At 46.2% G+C, this 17,270-nt stretch overlaps 1 protein-coding gene across 3 annotated transcripts in view; it reads right to left on the bottom strand.

Moving 5' to 3' along the window:
- The window catches only part of CA10 (carbonic anhydrase 10), a 524,645-nt gene extending 511,279 nt beyond the window's left edge, over window positions 1-13,366 (bottom strand). Inside the window, exons 1-2 of one of the 3 annotated variants that reach the window (XM_073883802.1) lie at window positions 12,943-13,366; window positions 10,773-11,404 (exon numbers count right to left, since the gene is read on the bottom strand). In XM_073883802.1, the coding sequence (XP_073739903.1) occupies window positions 10,773-10,833 (61 nt within the window). In that variant the 5' untranslated portion in view covers window positions 10,834-11,404; window positions 12,943-13,366. Of the gene's footprint in view, window positions 1-10,772; window positions 11,405-12,281; window positions 12,921-12,942 lie in introns of those variants that run through there. The other 2 variants (XM_073883801.1, XM_025859284.2) reach the window with 2 other exon arrangements.
- Between the last annotated feature and the right edge of the window lie 3,904 nt (window positions 13,367-17,270).

The raw sequence follows: 17,270 nt of genomic DNA, 5'->3' as shown, positions 1-17,270 counted from the left end.
GGCGTACACCAACTCACGCACTTAAAATGCACAGGAGTCACAGCACTTCAAAGACACAAGCTGAAAGGCCGAAAAGAACTTCTTCACCACAGTGGAAAAACAGGGATGGGGCTTGTTACAGACACAAAACATAATGACTTCTCTCCTTTGTATTTTATTCAGCAGGGGTCTGAGCCGCCGGGACTTAGAGCCGGTAACATCACGGTGATGTAACATCACGGTGATGTAACATCACGGTGATGTAACATCACGGTGATTCTAAGAGTCAGCCATCCAGTGACACTCCTATTCACACCCAGGCCATACAACAGAAATGTATTACTCACAGACGCCCCACTTTCTAATTGTTGGTATAATCGCCATATATCTACAGAGAAGTTAAACGTAGAGGCCCCTTTTTTTTTTTTGCAAGCTTCCCTGATTTCTTTCTGTAATTAAAGTAACAAGCAAACTAACAACAACAAACCATCCAACTGAGCATTTCCTCACAGCTGTGGGAATCACCTAGAAGATTATAGGCACAATGCACAGCCAGGAATAGCAAATTAATAATGTTCCTTTAATTTCTAGGCCCCAGAGTCTTCCCTGCCGGTAAGAACTAGTAGGCGACACAACAGTTCCGTTACCAAAGGCCAGAAGGAAAAGTCAGTTCTCTGACACAAGACTGAAAACACCTTCAGAACCAGAGTCCGGGGAGCCTGGTGGCTCAGTTGGTTAAGTGGCTACCTTCAGCTCAGGTCATGATCCCAGGATCGAGTCTTGCATCGGGCTCCCTGCTCAGCTGGGAGTCTGCTTCTCCCTCTCCCACTCCTCCCCCTGCTTGTGCACGCTCTCTTTCTAATAAATACAAATCTTAAAAAATAAAAAAAGACCCAGAGTCCAGACTAAAGAGTGGGTGGGCTTTTCTCCTAAAGCACTCTAGTGCAGTGCTATAGGGCAGTGAACTTTCCCAGGTGCCGACTTCTCCCAAGCTAGAATCCAACAAGAAAATGCCCTATCCTCAGCAATGTCCTTTAACAGGAATGAGAGGGTACGGAGAAAGGAACAACAACGCATCCACTGATCCTTAGCCCTCCTGGTGCAGATCTAACAGCGTGGAATCACTGAGCACAAAGGAGCCAAAATACATTTTAAACAACTACAAGTGCCCCAACTAACACTGGGTTTGTCAAATACAGATAGGAGTTGAGTCTGAGAAGGAAACAGCAAGCTATCGAACACATTGCTCCCTGGGAAGGTTCCTGTCCTCTCTGACTCTGCATTCTCAAAGAACCCCATGCTGTAGAAGGGAAAGGGCAGCTAGCAGAGATCTTCATCTCTCCTCCCTCCTGGCCTCAGATCTTGTCTCCCATTCTCCTATGAAAGCAAGAAAGCCATTCTAAATCAGTCTCTGTTATTCAATTATGTGCTAATTCAGTCATTCCTTATTGAGCATCTACTAAATGCAAAGTACTGGGTAGAGCAATGGAAAAAGAAAAAAAAAACCCCACAGCATTTATGTATCACCTATTATACATGCTACAAGGGAAAAGATCATGGCTGCCTTGCTCAGCACATCGCCTGGTCCAGAGCCTCCCTCAGAGGCAGCATTCATTAGCATTTGATGAATGAATGAACTGACTCATTAAACAGCCGGGGTGGGGGGCAGAGCCCTTCCATAGATATGTCACTTTGGTTGTTCATTTCAAGAATCCCATGAGGTATTTATTGTTATTCCAACCTCACAGAGGAAGAATGGCCGATCTCACTCAGTAAGCGCTGCCATCAACATGGTCTTCCTTGAGGGTGAGAGGTAGCCACGTGTGGTAGGAAGAGGGGGCAGCGAGCGGAAGGGGAATATGTTGACTCATATCCTTCAGTAAATGTGTTTATTCCAATTCTGGCATTGCTGCCAAATGTGTTGTGAAACCAGCAGGACTTGGCTCTGGAAAACTTACCTGAAAGTCACAGGCTTCATTTCCTACTGCCAGGCCCTTCAGCCACTGGGCATGAAGTATTGGACCAAGTTAAAGATTAATTCTGCGTTTTCTGTGACAAAAGGTCACACCTCTCCCAGATGAGGAGGAAAAGCCATTTGTAGGCTGTCTCCTTCACAGCCACTGACCACCGCCCTGCCGCCATCCTGATGGTACCTTAATGCAAATGTAATCAAACCCAAACACTGGCTACCCCATTACCAGACCAATCTTGCTAACAAAGAGCAATTATGGCTTTGTTAGAAAGGCAATCCTGGACCATTTCTTACCACTCACAGCTCCCCACCCCGACCCCTGTGTGATGGAAACCCTCTAAAATTTTGTTTAGGGGTACAGGAGATGAAAATTGCAAAAAAAAGTTATAGGAAAGACTCAATTATCAAAGAGAAGAAAATTGGCAGAGTGCCAACTCCAGGCTCAGCCAGTGGGGTTCTGGCTTTTTCTTGGGGTCCAAATACATGGGGACAGACTAAGTAAGAAGATAAATTCTGGAATGTGTATCTGGGTTATGTCAAAAGTTTTGGGAAGCCACTGCACTAGAGGGGACACTGGAAAATCACCAGTGATCTGCGCCAAATGAAGCAGCGCTGGACCCGAGCCCAAAGCTTTCACCCGGACTCATCGGCTCCCAGTGAAGAGAAAGGCGTAAGCCAGAGCTACTTCTTGGGCCTTTAAAGGATGCTTTCCCTGCACGGGGAGGTGCAAGGGTGGTTTCTACTGACAATTTTTATATGCAAGGTATTACTGTTATTGGAATCCTATCTCCCCAACCTCCTTGATCTCAACTTCATCCATCACACCCCAACCCCTCTAGTGGTTGCCATACTGACCTCTTGACAGCACCCTGAAATCATCATGTGTCTCCTCTCATAGCCCTGCCTTTGCAAATGCGCTTTCCTGGGATCGCCCCTCCCCCATCACACTCCTCCTGGTCCATCAGCAAAAATCCTCCATCTTTCAAAGACTCAGTCCAAGCATCAACCTCATTCAAATGTTTCCTCCTCTATGAATTCTTTACCTTCCCCACTTTTTTAAAAAAGATTTTATTTACACTACTTTCCTCCCTCCCTCCCACCTCCAGAATGAGTCAGACATCCCTTCTCAATACTTAGCGGATTCTGCTGTCGCTACTAATATTTTTTAAATTGGTCTCTTACTAGATTGTGAATTGCTGGAGGGAAAGGTCCGGGTCTGACTCATTCCTGTTGGATCCCCAGTACCTTACGTATAGTGCCCCCTCCATAAATGCTGAATGATTAAGTGGACAAGGGAAGACATTTCATTTTAGGTCTCTATACTTGATCTACAGTAACTGGACCTTCGAGAGGGTAAAATGGGTATATAATTTAGTGCACCATGAGCATACTCCCAAGCAAGCACGGAGTTGATTGGAAAGACAAGCATAGGGCAGAATAAGGCAAAACCGCTGCAAAATGCTTTGCAATGCTTCAAGCAGCTGTTTTTCAACTAGTGCATCTATTGGAGGTGCGCAATCCTCAGGGCACAAAGGCGTGCACGGATCGGTTCACTTCCCTTAGCCTTTGTCTAACGTTAAAGACGGTACTAATAATGTTATCATTGTTATTCAAGTACAAAATTGCAGACATTTGCATTTGCTTCACATGAAAATACCAAATCTCAAAGATGAGGGTAAATCAGGTCCATAACAGGACAACTGCCTTCCTTTTTTTTTTTTTAAGGTCTGTCACTCAGAACGTCCCATAATGGCCTAATTGATCTATTAGACCAGTATTTTTTAAAATGGGTTTTGTGAGCAAGAATAAAGGCTGACAAGAAGACAAGGAATTGGGTTTCTAAGTTATCACTTATTGCAATCAAGTTTAAAAAGAACTGCACATAAACCTTTTTTTTTTTAATGTCATTTTTCCTTACCTCCACCTTAGCTCCTCATAACTAAAAGAAAAAGCCTAAATTTCTTGTCTTGGCTAACAAGCCCCTACCGACTGGCCCCAGGGTATTCTTCCAGTCTTGTCTCCAGTCATTATTTATTCCAGCCCACCCACTCCACATGCCCAGTTCACCACACTTCTGACCCTTGTTTCTTTTCATTCCTTCTTGTCTATCAACCTACTATTCTTGCCTCATGCTATGTCCTTTTTTTTCCCTGTCCTTTTGAAATCTCAGATCTTCTTCCAGCCTCATTCAAATGTTTCCTCCTCTATGAATCCTTTACCTTCCCCACTTTTTTTTTTAAGATTTTATTTATTTGTCAGAGAGAAAGAGCACTCACGCACACAAGCAGGGGGAGCGGCAGGCAGAGAGAGAAGCAGACTCCCTGCTCAGCAAGGAGCCCGATGTGGGACTCTATCCCAGGGCCCCGAGATCATGACCTGAGCCGAAGGCAGAGACTTCACCGACTGTATCCACTTGTATCCACCAACATGCTTCTTCACACTCCCATAGCACTTTGCACACACCTCTATTCCTCGACATTTTCCATCTTGGAAATACCAAGAATCAGGTGTTTTTCATTTTTGTGATTTCTATGCCTGACACATAGTTCGCCGGCAATGCTGTTTTGTTGAACACTGAAGAAATGACTGAATGATTCAGTGGAATTTACAAGAACAGGTCCAAAGTGTCAATAACAAGGACAGTTGCTGATGACAATGATGAGGATGTCTTTATGGGGTTAGCTCTCATTCACTGAGTGACTACTACATGTCAGGCGCCATGGCAGAATCTTACGTATATTTTCTCCAACCCTCATTTTACAGATTTTACAGAGCCTCAGAGAAGTTAAACAACTTCTCTAAGACCACACAGAGGGGAAAATCCCAAAGGGAGGAATATTATGTATAGGCCTGTCTTGGTTCCAAAGCCCATCCTTAACTCTCATATGATATGGGTAATTTGGCCCACGGTAAATGTATTCCAGACACCATGTTATCATTTTACAAATATTGTTCTGCTCCTTACAATTACCCTGTAGGATCAACACCCTTGGGAAGTAAGTATCATCTCCATTTTACAGATGAGAAAGCTGAAGTGTCCCCAAAACTCAACCATCTACAATCCCAAATAGCCTACAAACTATGGAAAGGACAGCAGTAGCTTGAAACTTGCAACACAAATTTAAAACCCAAAGAAATGTTAGGATTTCAAACAAATTTTAACAAAGTTCAGTCCATTGAGTGCAGGCAAAGATCCATCATAAAAAAAATAAAAATCACCAAGAAATTAAATATCTGAACACACTCCATATTTTCTCAATTCAACAGCTCCCAACATGGGCTCATCCCAACTTTCCAGTATCTTCAAGTGAACCTTTTATTCCAGTTGGGACTGTCTTTCCTGTATATCACTCATTCCTATTCCTCTCCTTTGGATGATGTAGTCCCTTCATCTCTTCTTTCCAAGCCTCCAACATCTACCCAATATCCTCCTTTTCCCCCATGTCTGGACTTCTCTTCTGCAGCACGTATATCCTTTATGAAATAATAAGACGTTATTCTTATTATTTCATATCACTATACCTTTTGTGCATTACAACTTTGCTGTCATATCTTAACAATTAGGCATTCATTATTCATATTATTTTACATCACTCATTATGTGTATGTATCTCAACTTTGATTTCATAACTATTCCATAGTATAGTAAAGACACAGATGCTTTACGTTTGTGCAACACAAAGAACATTCAGGATCACCCTCTGTTGTTTCCTCAACAATCCTCTGGACCAGGCAAAGAAGTTATCATTTTCATTTTACAGAGAAGAAAATTGAGACTCTAAGTGGCTAAAAGAATCTCCCAAAGAGGTAATTAAGGAAGAGTATGACTGCAGGGTGGTTCTTCTAACTTCCATAGTCTTTCTACGAAGGCTCACCGCCATACTTATTTATGGTGCCTGGATCTCTTCCTGACCTAAACCCCAGGCCCAAAGATGTAATGCTTAATCAACGTGAAAGGTTGAGGTGTTAGGTACTGATGGCCTAGGATGGCAATCCAACCCCCTTTCCTCCCCACACAAGAAAACGATTCTCCACCTTGACATCTCTCTTTCCCCCAGGGGTTTTATATTACTCAGAAAGACTCTTGTCTCACAGACAAGAAAGTCCCATCTCTGATGATGGGATGTGTCAGTTACTGGGCTATATGACATCACACAGCATTGGATTTAAAGAAACCGATGAGATCATCAGATAAGTAGTCTTTGTGGGGGTGGGGGCTCTTTTGTATTTAACGGAATGTTCTCTTTTAAGTCACGTTGACAGCATATGTAGTTTGCCATCTTGGAAACACTTTAAAGCTGGGTTTATACAGAGTTATAATTTACAGCAAAAAGAGGAAAATTCTGTTGCTCCCCTAAGTAATAAGTACTATGTTGTTCCCAGGTGATTTATTAAACTTTCCAAGCCTCACCTCAGTACTGGGCTCACAGAGGTAAAAGTGGGTTTTACTCATAATAGGCACCAAAGCCCAATGCTACCAGTTTCATTTATATGAGAAAGAAAATTAAGAGACAGTTCAAAGTTGTTAAGCCAAGGCCTCCTTGAAAGTAGAAGGAAAATGCTCAATGTCATAAAATGCGCTTGCTCATGATTTTCTTTTTGCTTTTAAACAAGTTGAAAGTGAGGAAGGTAAAGGCTCTGTTCTGTCACAGCCTCACAAATCTGTGCAGTGCCTGATTTGTAGGAAAAAAAATATTATTGCAAGCTTTCTAGGCCTCAGATATTGTGCCAAGTGAAAAAATCATTGAACGCATTATCTCATTTAATCCATGTAACAAAGGTGTGCGGTATGTACTATTATCCCCTCTCTACCTGTAAAGACACTGAAGTGAAACCATTTTAATTTTCCAATTAGGAAAAGAATGTATGAAATATTCCTTGCTTGTAGGGATTGCTGATCACAAGGTGCTGGCGGCCAACCCGGGTAATAGTCTCAACTGTTTGCCTCACAGTCATATACAACTCAAATGCTACCTTATGTCTAGGACTGAATTGCAATCACCCCAAACTTCCACCTCCAAATGAAGACTCGCATCCATTTAACATAACTCATTCTTTCAATCCAGAGACATCCCAGTAAAAAATACCGAATAAAAACATTTAAAAGAAATCCTGAGCCAAAAAAGAAGTGCTATACTCAATTCTGACACAGTTAGACCTGCATGTGAATCCTGCATGCTGAACCACCGTGGGCTTCGGCTGCCTCATCTATAAAATTACCCTACAGACTCTAAGAAGAGATGAGTTAAAATATGTGCAATGTTATGTAATATATATGAAAGCACATCATTTTAATTGCTATTGCTGTTATTATGAATAACCTGACAAAGAAGTAAAGTTACATAGAGGCAAGTTGGATGTGTTGTGGAAATGAAATCAGACAGCTGTCTTTGAGCCAGGAAATTCTGTCCTGGTGCTGCTAAACATTCATTCTCGCTGATCTGAGCTGCTTTTGTAGGAATGGAATGGTGCTCTCACTAGCACTGGAAAAAATCATCCTGGTTCTCCTCTCTCTCTCTCTCTCTCTCTCTCTCTCTCTCTCTCCCTGTCCTTCTCTCCTCTTCACAGATCTTGGCTGCCTTACACTTTTGGCAAAATGACATCTGAGTCTGATGTGGAACAGAACTCCAGATCATGGCATTCCCTCTTAAGCCCAGCTGTGCTGGTCTAAGTAGCCAAAATGGATATGATCTTGCAAATGGAAGGCACACATGCTACATCCTCAGCAGTTAGCTAAGCAGACCCTCAGTCCCATTTGCTGACAGCTTCATCAGGACCAAATGATTAGTGCAGAGCCATCAAACATACCAAGCCCAGGGCTCTGTATTTTAAGAAACATATCCACACAGACCCAGGGAGAAAACGCTTTGGGTACACTTAATTTGTAGAATGGGGAGGGGTAAGGGTGGGAATCTTTGTTTAACAAAACACTAAGCTACAAAGCACCAGTGAAATTCAGTCACTAGAGGCCAGATCTACCCCCAAAATTTTCCTTCTGCAAAATGTTTACACTGCAGACTTTTGCTGACCTTTTCTAGTAATGAAGTCAACCCTACCAATGCATCAATCACTGAGGCCTGGTAACTCAGGAAGAATTAGTCCCCATTTACTGGGTAGGGTAATTTATCCCAAGATGGAGGAGAGGTGCTTTGTTTTTTTATTTTTTTTTAATTTAAGATTTAGTAGGTTCTATGATCACAGGGTTATGTTCCTTTTGGTAAAGCTCAGTCGTGAGTAAATTAAAACTGCAAATCATGGAAACAGAAATGAAAGACCCACTAAACTCTCCCTGAGCCACAATTATTCAAACTTAGTGCACTGAATAACTCTACCTCTTAAGGCTGCTAGATGGGGGGGGGAGGTTCCCCAAATTGTGGCAACTGTGAATAATAATTATATTATTAATCAGAATTAGTACATGGATATCACTGAATGGGTAGTTGTTTTGGGAGGGAGGCCACCTTGGCTGTGGAGAAAGAACAGTCTTTGAAAATTAAGTTCATGGATGTATAAATGTAGAGTACATAATGTTGCAACTCTGCCTAAATGTCTTCATAAAGTGCAAATTAATGCAGAGCCTAACTAGGCATTTGGAACCCTAACCTAGTTTTCTGTGTTTAGCTAATAGCAATTTTGCTTACACTTTTATCCTCTCATTACATAGCAGTGATGATTATTTAGTAAATACATGTGAAAGGCCACATACTCCATAGCACCTCTTCTTGGTTGGAAATAACCCCCTCCTAATACTTGTGTTTACAGAATTTTGTTACTGATATACCAAATCAAGTAGAGCCTATTAAGGCCTCTTTTGGAGGCTCAGAACAAACCCGTTCTCAGATGGTTCCCCTGTGATGGCCTGGCCAAGTGCAGGGTAGGGCCTGGGGATAAGGGAGTTTGGGGGGCCCAGAGCTTCAGTGAATGTTAATCCTTTGTTAATCTTAAATGGACTCAGCTGGCTTGGCTGCTTTGTGAATTACTTATGATGGGGGAGACAGGTAGGGGAAGGCTATCTTCTAACTAGTGAAATATTATGGAACATGAGAGAGTTTGATACAGAGATGTAGAAAAGAAAGATATAAAACGTGCTCTTGGGGCGCCTGGGTGGCTCAGTCGTTGGGCGTCTGCCTTCAGCTCAGGTCATGATCCCAGGGTCCTGGGATGGAGCCCCGCATCAGGCTCTCTGCTCTGCAGGAAGCCTGCTTCTCCCTCTCCCTCTCCCCCTGCTGGTGTTCCCTCTCTCGCTGTGTCTCTCTGTCAAATAAATAAATAAAATCTTTAAAAAAAAAAAATGTGCTCTTGTAAGATGCTACCCAGGCCACCCCTGGTCATATGACTGATATCAACCCTTATAAGTCACCTGGGAATTTTTCCTCTTAGATGCAGGATAGGGTAAAACAGGTCCCACTAGAGGATTTGGGGTGGTCGCAGGGCACTTCTTATTGTCGGCCAAGCATACAACCTATCTCTAAAGTATTAGAGAGGCAAAATTCTTCGTTGGGTGGGCAAGCCCCAAACAGAATGATTTTGAATACAAGATTCCCCCATTACTGGCCTAAAAGGAGAAAGTTGAAATTGAACAGAGTAAGCACAGACAAGGATTTTTAACATCCACAGCCAGGTCTGGCTTAGGGGGTGGGGACTAGCTGGGCTGAAGGAAGATGCAGGAAACAGGGCCCTCCACCTGAATGCTGCTCCTCTGTGTCTGCTCCCAGGGTCAAGGTTCCTGTTGTCCTCTTCTGGTGACTTTATGGGAAGTTGGCTGAGTCCCCAGTTCTGCAGAGGGAATGCAGGCAGAGGAGAGCCCTGCAAATGGGTCCTACCCTAGCCACTTTAATATTAGGTGGGAGGGGAAATGGGGGAGACACTGTCAGGGGGAGGTGGCACTGAACTGAGCTGGGGAATACTGCTGATCCTGGGGCTTTTTCTCATGGCTCCCCTCCACACCACCAACTCCCTGCACCAACAAAGATGCTGCTTGGAAATCAGAATGCCCTCCAACACACAGACACACAGGTGCAGGCAGGCACAAGCCCTACCCCATTCACCTCCTCACTCCTGAAGCTACAGACTGGCGCAAGTAGTCTGAGGTCAGTGAGTCTGACCTAGCACATCCTGGCCGCTGGAAATGGGAGAGCCTACAATCTAGAGTGGTATTTATGACAGTGTTGTTGCAGGCGGATTTTGCCTTTACTTGATGTGGAACAGGGCATGCTGGCATGTTTCAGACCGTCATGACCAGTGCTGATGTGCTTGGGGAAGGCATGGAGGACCTCCACATCCCTCTGGTCCCTGCTGGTGGCACTCCATAGTCCCGCATCCTCCCACAGTCTCTTGAATGTGCCTAGTTACCAGGGCAGGGCTCTGCGTCCATTTTGCCAGCCAGGAACCACCGAGTTTGGGAACTTTGAAAGCCAGGGGATGGGGGTGGGGGTTGCCAAGGCTCAGATTTCGGGGCCAGAGTTCTCATCCAGGAAAGCAGTTGAAAATCAACACCCATCAGCCTTTTCTTTCTTATCACTCACCCCTTCTATGTTCCAGGACTCCATACAGGTACTAACCATACTACACACAAACAGACACACAGACACAGGCGCGCGGCCGCGCGCGCGCGCGCGCGCACACACACACACACCCTTGGGCTTAGAAGGTTTTTAATTCTGAAGGCTGGAAACCCAAAGAGCTGCAAGGGTCTCTGCCACCAACCCCTGCCCCTCCTACCCCGCAAGGCTACTTGACAGTCTACACACAATAAAACCCCATACATTCCAAACAGCACAACGTAACCCAAACCCGCCAGTGACTCCAGCGCGTCCCATACCTGATATGCAGACGATGAAATTGGCTTGAAGAAGAAAAAGCACCTCCCAGACTATTTCCATCCTCTGATTCTCATTCCAAGTGCATCACTCGACGGGAAAACAGGGGGGGAAGGGGGAGCCCGACACGGCACACACACATACAAACACGCACACACTTGCGAGCGAGCGCACACTCGCACTCCCACCCGACAGCCGGCCAGGGACAGTCACCCCCAAGATCAATATCGCAGTTTGAATTGTTCCGGCAAATCTCCCCTCGGGCTGGACGGATGTGCGCCCCAGATGTGCTGACACATGTCCGATGCCTCGCTGCCCCGGAGGTCTCCCCGATTGCCGGTCTCTGCTCCTCGCACGAGAGGCGGAAACAGCACTAGCCGCGGTGGCAGCAGCCACCTGAAGCCACCAGCGCCGGGTTCTTCCTGCAAAAACGAGACCCCGATCCGCCTGGCGCCCCAAGAAGACATAGACGATAGCCCCCCGCCGGGCCGCGCCGCACAGTTCCGGGCCCCCGGCGCTCGCAGCTCGCTGGCTAAGCCCAGGTAGTCCGCGACAAGTTGCCCTCGAAGTCCGCCCCCCTCACCGGGGCATGGTCAGAGGCTGGCTGCCGCGCTCCGGGGCCGCTCTCCTCCTGCTTCCGGGGGGCGGGGGGGAGGAGACGACACCGCAGACAGGGGAGACAGAGAAAGAGAGGCAGGAATTATTGCCCGAAACCGCCGGCAGCCTCCGCGGACCCTCCCTGCTCCCCAAGTCCACGCTCAGCCTGCCGCCTCCGAGCCCGGCTCGGGCGGCGCGTCCAGGGCGCCGAGCGCCGAAGGCGGGGAGTCTGGGACCAGAGCGCGTCGGGGACCCGGGCGCGTCGGGGGCCCGTGGGCTTCCCACGTCGTGCGCGCGCGGTTCCCGTTCCTCTATTTTCCTGGGCTCCTAGGAACCCCCAGTTGTCTCGCTTCCATCGCCCGCAACTAGTGCCGCCGCCGCCGCCGCCGCGATTTTCCGCAATGCAACTGCAGGGGTCGTTATTTCCTCGCCTACGGAGCCCGACGCTGCCCGATTCGGATGGGAGGAGGAGGAGGAGGGGGCAGCCCGGCCAGGTGAGCGTCCCCGCCGCCGCCGCCGCCGCCGCCAGCCTCCGCAGCAGCCCCGCAGCCCGGGGGAGGAGGCAGGAGGCCGGGCTGGGGAGCCGAGGCTTAGCGCGGCCAGAAGGAGGAGGCGAGGGCTGGGCGACGGAGCTGCGGGCCAGCGCGGAGGCTCCTGGGCCCCGGCCGCCCTCCAGGATTGGGGACTTTCTCATCTCCTCGGAAAGATTGGAAAGAACTTCGCGCCAGCCGCTCGGGCGCGGGAGACCCGGGCGGGACTCAGCCGGGGCGCTGTGATGCGCTCTCCCTCTGCTGCGGAATAGTGGGGATTTTTTTTTTTTTTTTCATAATTCATTCCCTACTCTCTCCCTCTCGTCCCTTTCCTGCCCCCCTCCTCCTTCCCCCTTTCCGCTCCAGTGCCAGAACACTACTTACCCCAGAGTTCTCCTCTCTGAACGCTCCTAGACCAGGTGCAACTCTCGCCCGCGAGTCCCTCACCTCCCTCCTCCCCGAAGCGGGGAAAAAAACCGTCTTTCCAAGTCCGGGCGCGAGCAGGGGCCGCTGCCAACTGCGCCTCTGCTCAGCTCCGGGCGGATCCGAGACTATTGGAAACCCGGGCTTTACGGGAGCGGGCTTCCCTTCTTTTCGGTCTTTTATTCTGTTTTTCTTTCGGGAAGCTCAAGTGCTTTGGAGGCTTTTGCTGGGCTCCAGAATACTCTCTGCCAGCGACACTCAGCAGCTTCCACCGAAGGAGATTCCCCCACCAAATCCGCGCGCGCGCGCGCACACGCCCAGCGCGCGGCTCTCGGAGGCCCCGGGGGAAGGTGGGGGAGGCGTGAGCACCACCCACCGCAGTGGCCGAGGCCCAGGCCGGAGGCCGCGGGTGCGCAGAACGGCTCGCCGCGACCCGGGGAAGGACGAGTACCCGAGCAGCCGCTTGGAATGCAGATGCGGGGGAATTGGGAGGAAACCCTGCGCTCGGGACTGTTCGCCCGAGAAGAGGGCTGGCTGGGAGCGAGAGAAGAAAAGACAAATTGTAGCATATTTGCATTGCCTCCGTCGCCGCAGCAGCGTTTTGAAAAAGCCCCAGACCTACCTCTTTGGGAGTGCTGAAGAAGAGGAGGGCAAGGGAGGGGAATCCCTGAAAAGATCTCGGATTTCTCGACGCGCTTGTCCGGATTGCAAACTGTGACGTTTGGAGATTTTGCACAAGCGCGGATGGACACACACAACAAACACAAACACACACGTAACCCGCAGGGGATTTTTTACACTTTTTTTTTTTTTTTTGGTGTTTAGAATCCATTTCAGTGTGAGTCTCGGTTTAATAACCGCAGAAAGGGTGGATAAGGGGAGAGGGAGAAGGAAAGAGGGTACCGTTCTTCCGCACAGTTTTGTGAGGCTTCCAGGCTGTGTGGCTTCTGGTGGGGCAGGGTTGGAGCCAAAGGAGTAACACTGCGGCGCTCCCAGGCTTCTTGAACTGACTCCAAATGCCCAGGAGTCTGGCGGGTCTTTTGCAGAGTGGCGGGGGGGGGGGGGGGGGTGGGGGGGGGAGGGAGCGGAGCCGAACAGCCTGAGCATCTTGGGTTGCGTCGGCTTGGGGAGCTGCGTAGTCCTGATGCCTCTGGGGTTTGGGAAGAAAAACCACCTGGAAGACTTGCTTTAACAAGGAGGTGTGGCCAAGGACTCCAGGTGGTCAGCACATGAAACAAATCTAGGCCCAAGTGAAGAAAGTCCAAGAGTCTTACGAAGGGAGTTTCCGAGGCTCTCAGCGGGGAAGTATTTGAGACCTCAGAACATTTAAAGAATCTAAGATAGTGAGAATTAGCCCATTTAGGAAATACTTGGGGGATGTTTGTCTCCGTGCCTTGAAAGTCAACCGCGCGAAAGGGATTTTTGAAGGGAAAAAAAGAAAGCAGTTTGTTAAAAAATGCTAAAAATGAAGGGAAAAAGAAAGCAGTTTGCTAAAAATAAAAAGAAAAATTGCCTCCCAATTCCCCCGCATCTGCATTCCAGAAATCCACCCTAGCCAGGGTTTGTAAACATGGACAGTGACTGACCTTCTGCACTTGGGAGTGGAATTTGCTGCCAGCAGGAGAGCTCTCTCTGGAAGCAGAAGCAGGGTGCCTGGATTTTTATACCAAGACCCATTTATTTATTAATGAATTATGCATACATTAAGCGAGCACCTTGTATGTGGCAAGCACTATGGCAAGATGCTGGAGTTTTGTAATTGAAAAATCCATAATCCTTTCTTTCAAAATGCTTACAGACCATATTTTCTTCTACATTTTGCCTTAAGAGCCAATGCTAGTAAAATAATACTTAATTTTCCCCTCTTCAACTTGTGCCCTGACCTTCTGCACTCTCAAGGAATATTTAGTCTAGTCTCTGCCACCAAGTCCTTCCAGAAAAAAAAAAAAAAAAAAAAAATCAATCCATGTGATAGTATTTAAGCAAAAATAGTGGCATGCATCAATTTTTTGCTATATGTCATGCATTGCCAAATCCCTTATGTGAATTATCTTAATTATCATTATGTCTGTATGAGAGAAATATTATTACTTCCATTTTACAGATGATGAAACAGAGCCCCAGACTAGATAATTACCCAAGGTGTCACAGTTATTAATTGGTAGTGTAGAGATGAGAGCCAGGCATTTCAAACTCAGAGGACATTCCTCACCATATCCCTTCATGCTCTGCAAAATGAAAAGTATCATCTCGGGGAGGTTATTTTATATTTAGGTGCAGCAGAAGTCCTTAAACAAAGGCAGGGTGGAATGTAATGTTATCTTATGTGGTTTAGAACTTAACTGCTGTCAAATTGAGAGAAAGACAAGATCACTGGGAATTAGGGATAATCAAAGGCATTTCTAATGAAAGAATCTGAAAGCCTGCTAACGGCAAATTCTGTTCTCTGTACTTGGAAGACAGCACTGAGCACAACAGTTCCTCAACATTTAGTTTCAATATTCTCATTTTCTAGAAGAAAAAAATTTTTTCTTGAGTCATTGCTAGGCTTAACCGGTATGGTTTTTAAGAAAAGCTCCATGTTGGGGTGGCTGGGTGGCTCAGGGGTTAAGCGTCTGCCTTGGGCTCAGGTCATGATCCCAGGGTCTTGGAATCAAGTCCCACGTTGGGCTCCTTGTTCAGTAGGAAGCCTGCTTCTCCCTCTCCCATTCCCCCTGCTTGTGTTCCCTCTCTCATTGTCTCTCTCTATCTCTGTCAAATAAATGGATAAAATCTTAAAGAAAGAAAGAAAGAAAGAAAGAAAGAAAGAAAGAAAGAAGGAAAGAAGGAAAGAAAGAAAGAAAGAAAGAAAGAAAGAAAGAAAGAAAGAAAGAAAGAAAGAAAGAAAAAGCTCCATGTTAACCCAGAAGATAACTCAGAAAAAGCATGTACTAAGTAGGAACCTTCTATCTTCACCCTTTATTGAAATGTTTAGTTTTTTAGTCTACAAAACAAATGAAAAAATAACAGTGTAGCTGAAAATATTAATTCATAACAAGTTTTTTCATATTTTAATGAGCTTGTACCCATATCTTGGTAACAACAGAGAATCTCTCTCCCCAATATCTGCCTTCATCTTTTGTCTCTGTCCTACCCTACATACCTCTGCCCTACAAATTCAGTGCAGGTATGCTACACATATAATAGAAAAGTCTTTGCTGAGCCCCACGGTGGGGGGGCAATTCCAGTTTCCCATAGAAAGCAGGGGATTGCAGTTATCCCCGGGAAAAGACAATATTGAAATCCCTTGGATTTTCTCTCTACCTTCTCCTTTTGCCAACCCCATCCATAGAAAGAAGAGTGACTTCTCTGATTGATAAAATTTTTGCAAGCTTGACATCCATTAAGACACATTCCCCAGAGGCTAAACATCTGTATTAGGAGCCAAAGCAGATCCATCTCTCTTGATGCACCTGTGCTCAGGCACAGTGGGTTCACTATTTCACCAGTCTCCTTGCCATATCTAATTCGGAAAGAATAGTGGTTGTCTAAGGGAGGCAGAGGAGTGGAGAGGGCCAAGGAGGGAGGGGTTACAAAGGACTGCAAAGAAACTTTTTAGAGTAATGGATCTATACAATACCTTAATTGTATTAATGGCTTATGGGTGTGTATATACGTCAAAAGTTATCAGATTGTGCACTTTCAACATGTGCAGTTTATTTTGTGTCAATTATATCTCAAAATTATGCCTTCAAAGGGATGATTCACTTTTACAAATATAAGAGAGATTGTAATCATAAATAGTCATAAATAGATGTATTTAATAAACCATGGCTAGGCTAGGCTTGGAGAAGCTTAACCTCAGTGCACTATTGTTGTTCTATGTGAAATGTACTTACTACTAAATTTCTCAGACTTTGAGAAATATTAAACACTAAAGGAGTTGTTCTTTCTTTAGTTTGGCAGCTGTGTAAAGAAAGGGCTCTGATGTTGTATCTGTGTCTTTATCTGTTTTACAGGTATTGGAATAGGATGTTATAAAATCACTATCCTCTTGGGCACAAACCCCCCTAGTATTAAGTGGGAAATGTTCCCTCGAAGGTAGTAGAAATCATCCATTCAGTCATTCCTGGACAGTGGAGGACCTTGGAGTAGAAATGAAAACTTGGGAGTTGAGTCTTACAATGAGCTGATCAAAGAATACTTCTTTTCAGAGCTAGGATGAGAGGCAAAAGAGTCTGTACATTCAGGAACATGTTCCATGGTGATGGGAGACTGCATCCTGCCACTAAGATGCAGGTTACGAACTAGGGGGTTCGAGAAAGCCTTATAGTAAGGCAGGAACATACCCTGAGGGAAACCAGTAAGACTGGCATGTAATTCTGTTATCTGAGAGCAATCATCTAGTAACCAGTTAAAAGTTAGTCCCTGAATGTTTTTTCCTGTCTGCTGTCTCATGAGATGACTATTGATGAACGCTGTAACATAGTGTAGGAAAATTCCTGTGCCAACATGGGCTCCAGTACAGCCATTCCAAAACCAATATGGAGATGGTGGCAGAAGCAAACTCTTGGTGGTACCCCAAACTGCAGAGTGTGATGGCCAGTGACACCAAGGGCAGTCCACTGGCAAAAGAGAGAGCTATGTGGAAGGAAGAGGTGGGTGATGGTGAAGACCCTCGTGATGACGTGGCTTGTAAGCACAGAATGCTTGAGTTACCCCCTCAAGGAATCCTTAAGAGTTAGTTGGGGTCCTCGAAAGGGGGACCAGGACTCCACTATCCAGCATGCAGGTTGAGGCCGTCACATGGTATATGAGTTTCCTGCTGGTGCTGTGGTAAATTATTATAAATTTCCTGGCTTAAAACATTGGGCCCACCTAGATAATCCAGCATAGTCTCTGCACCTCAAAACCCTTAATTTAATGGCATCTTAAGAATCCCTTTTGCCCTACAGGGTGACATATTTATGG

This window comes from Callorhinus ursinus, unplaced genomic scaffold, assembly GCF_003265705.2.
Source record: "Callorhinus ursinus isolate GAN/ISIS: 27379988/994484 unplaced genomic scaffold, GSC_fseal_2.0 scaffold52, whole genome shotgun sequence".
Classification (NCBI taxonomy): domain Eukaryota; kingdom Metazoa; phylum Chordata; class Mammalia; order Carnivora; family Otariidae; genus Callorhinus; species Callorhinus ursinus.
The sequence above is the reverse complement of the archived record's forward strand: the minus strand, read 5'-3'. Positions and strand labels throughout refer to the sequence as shown.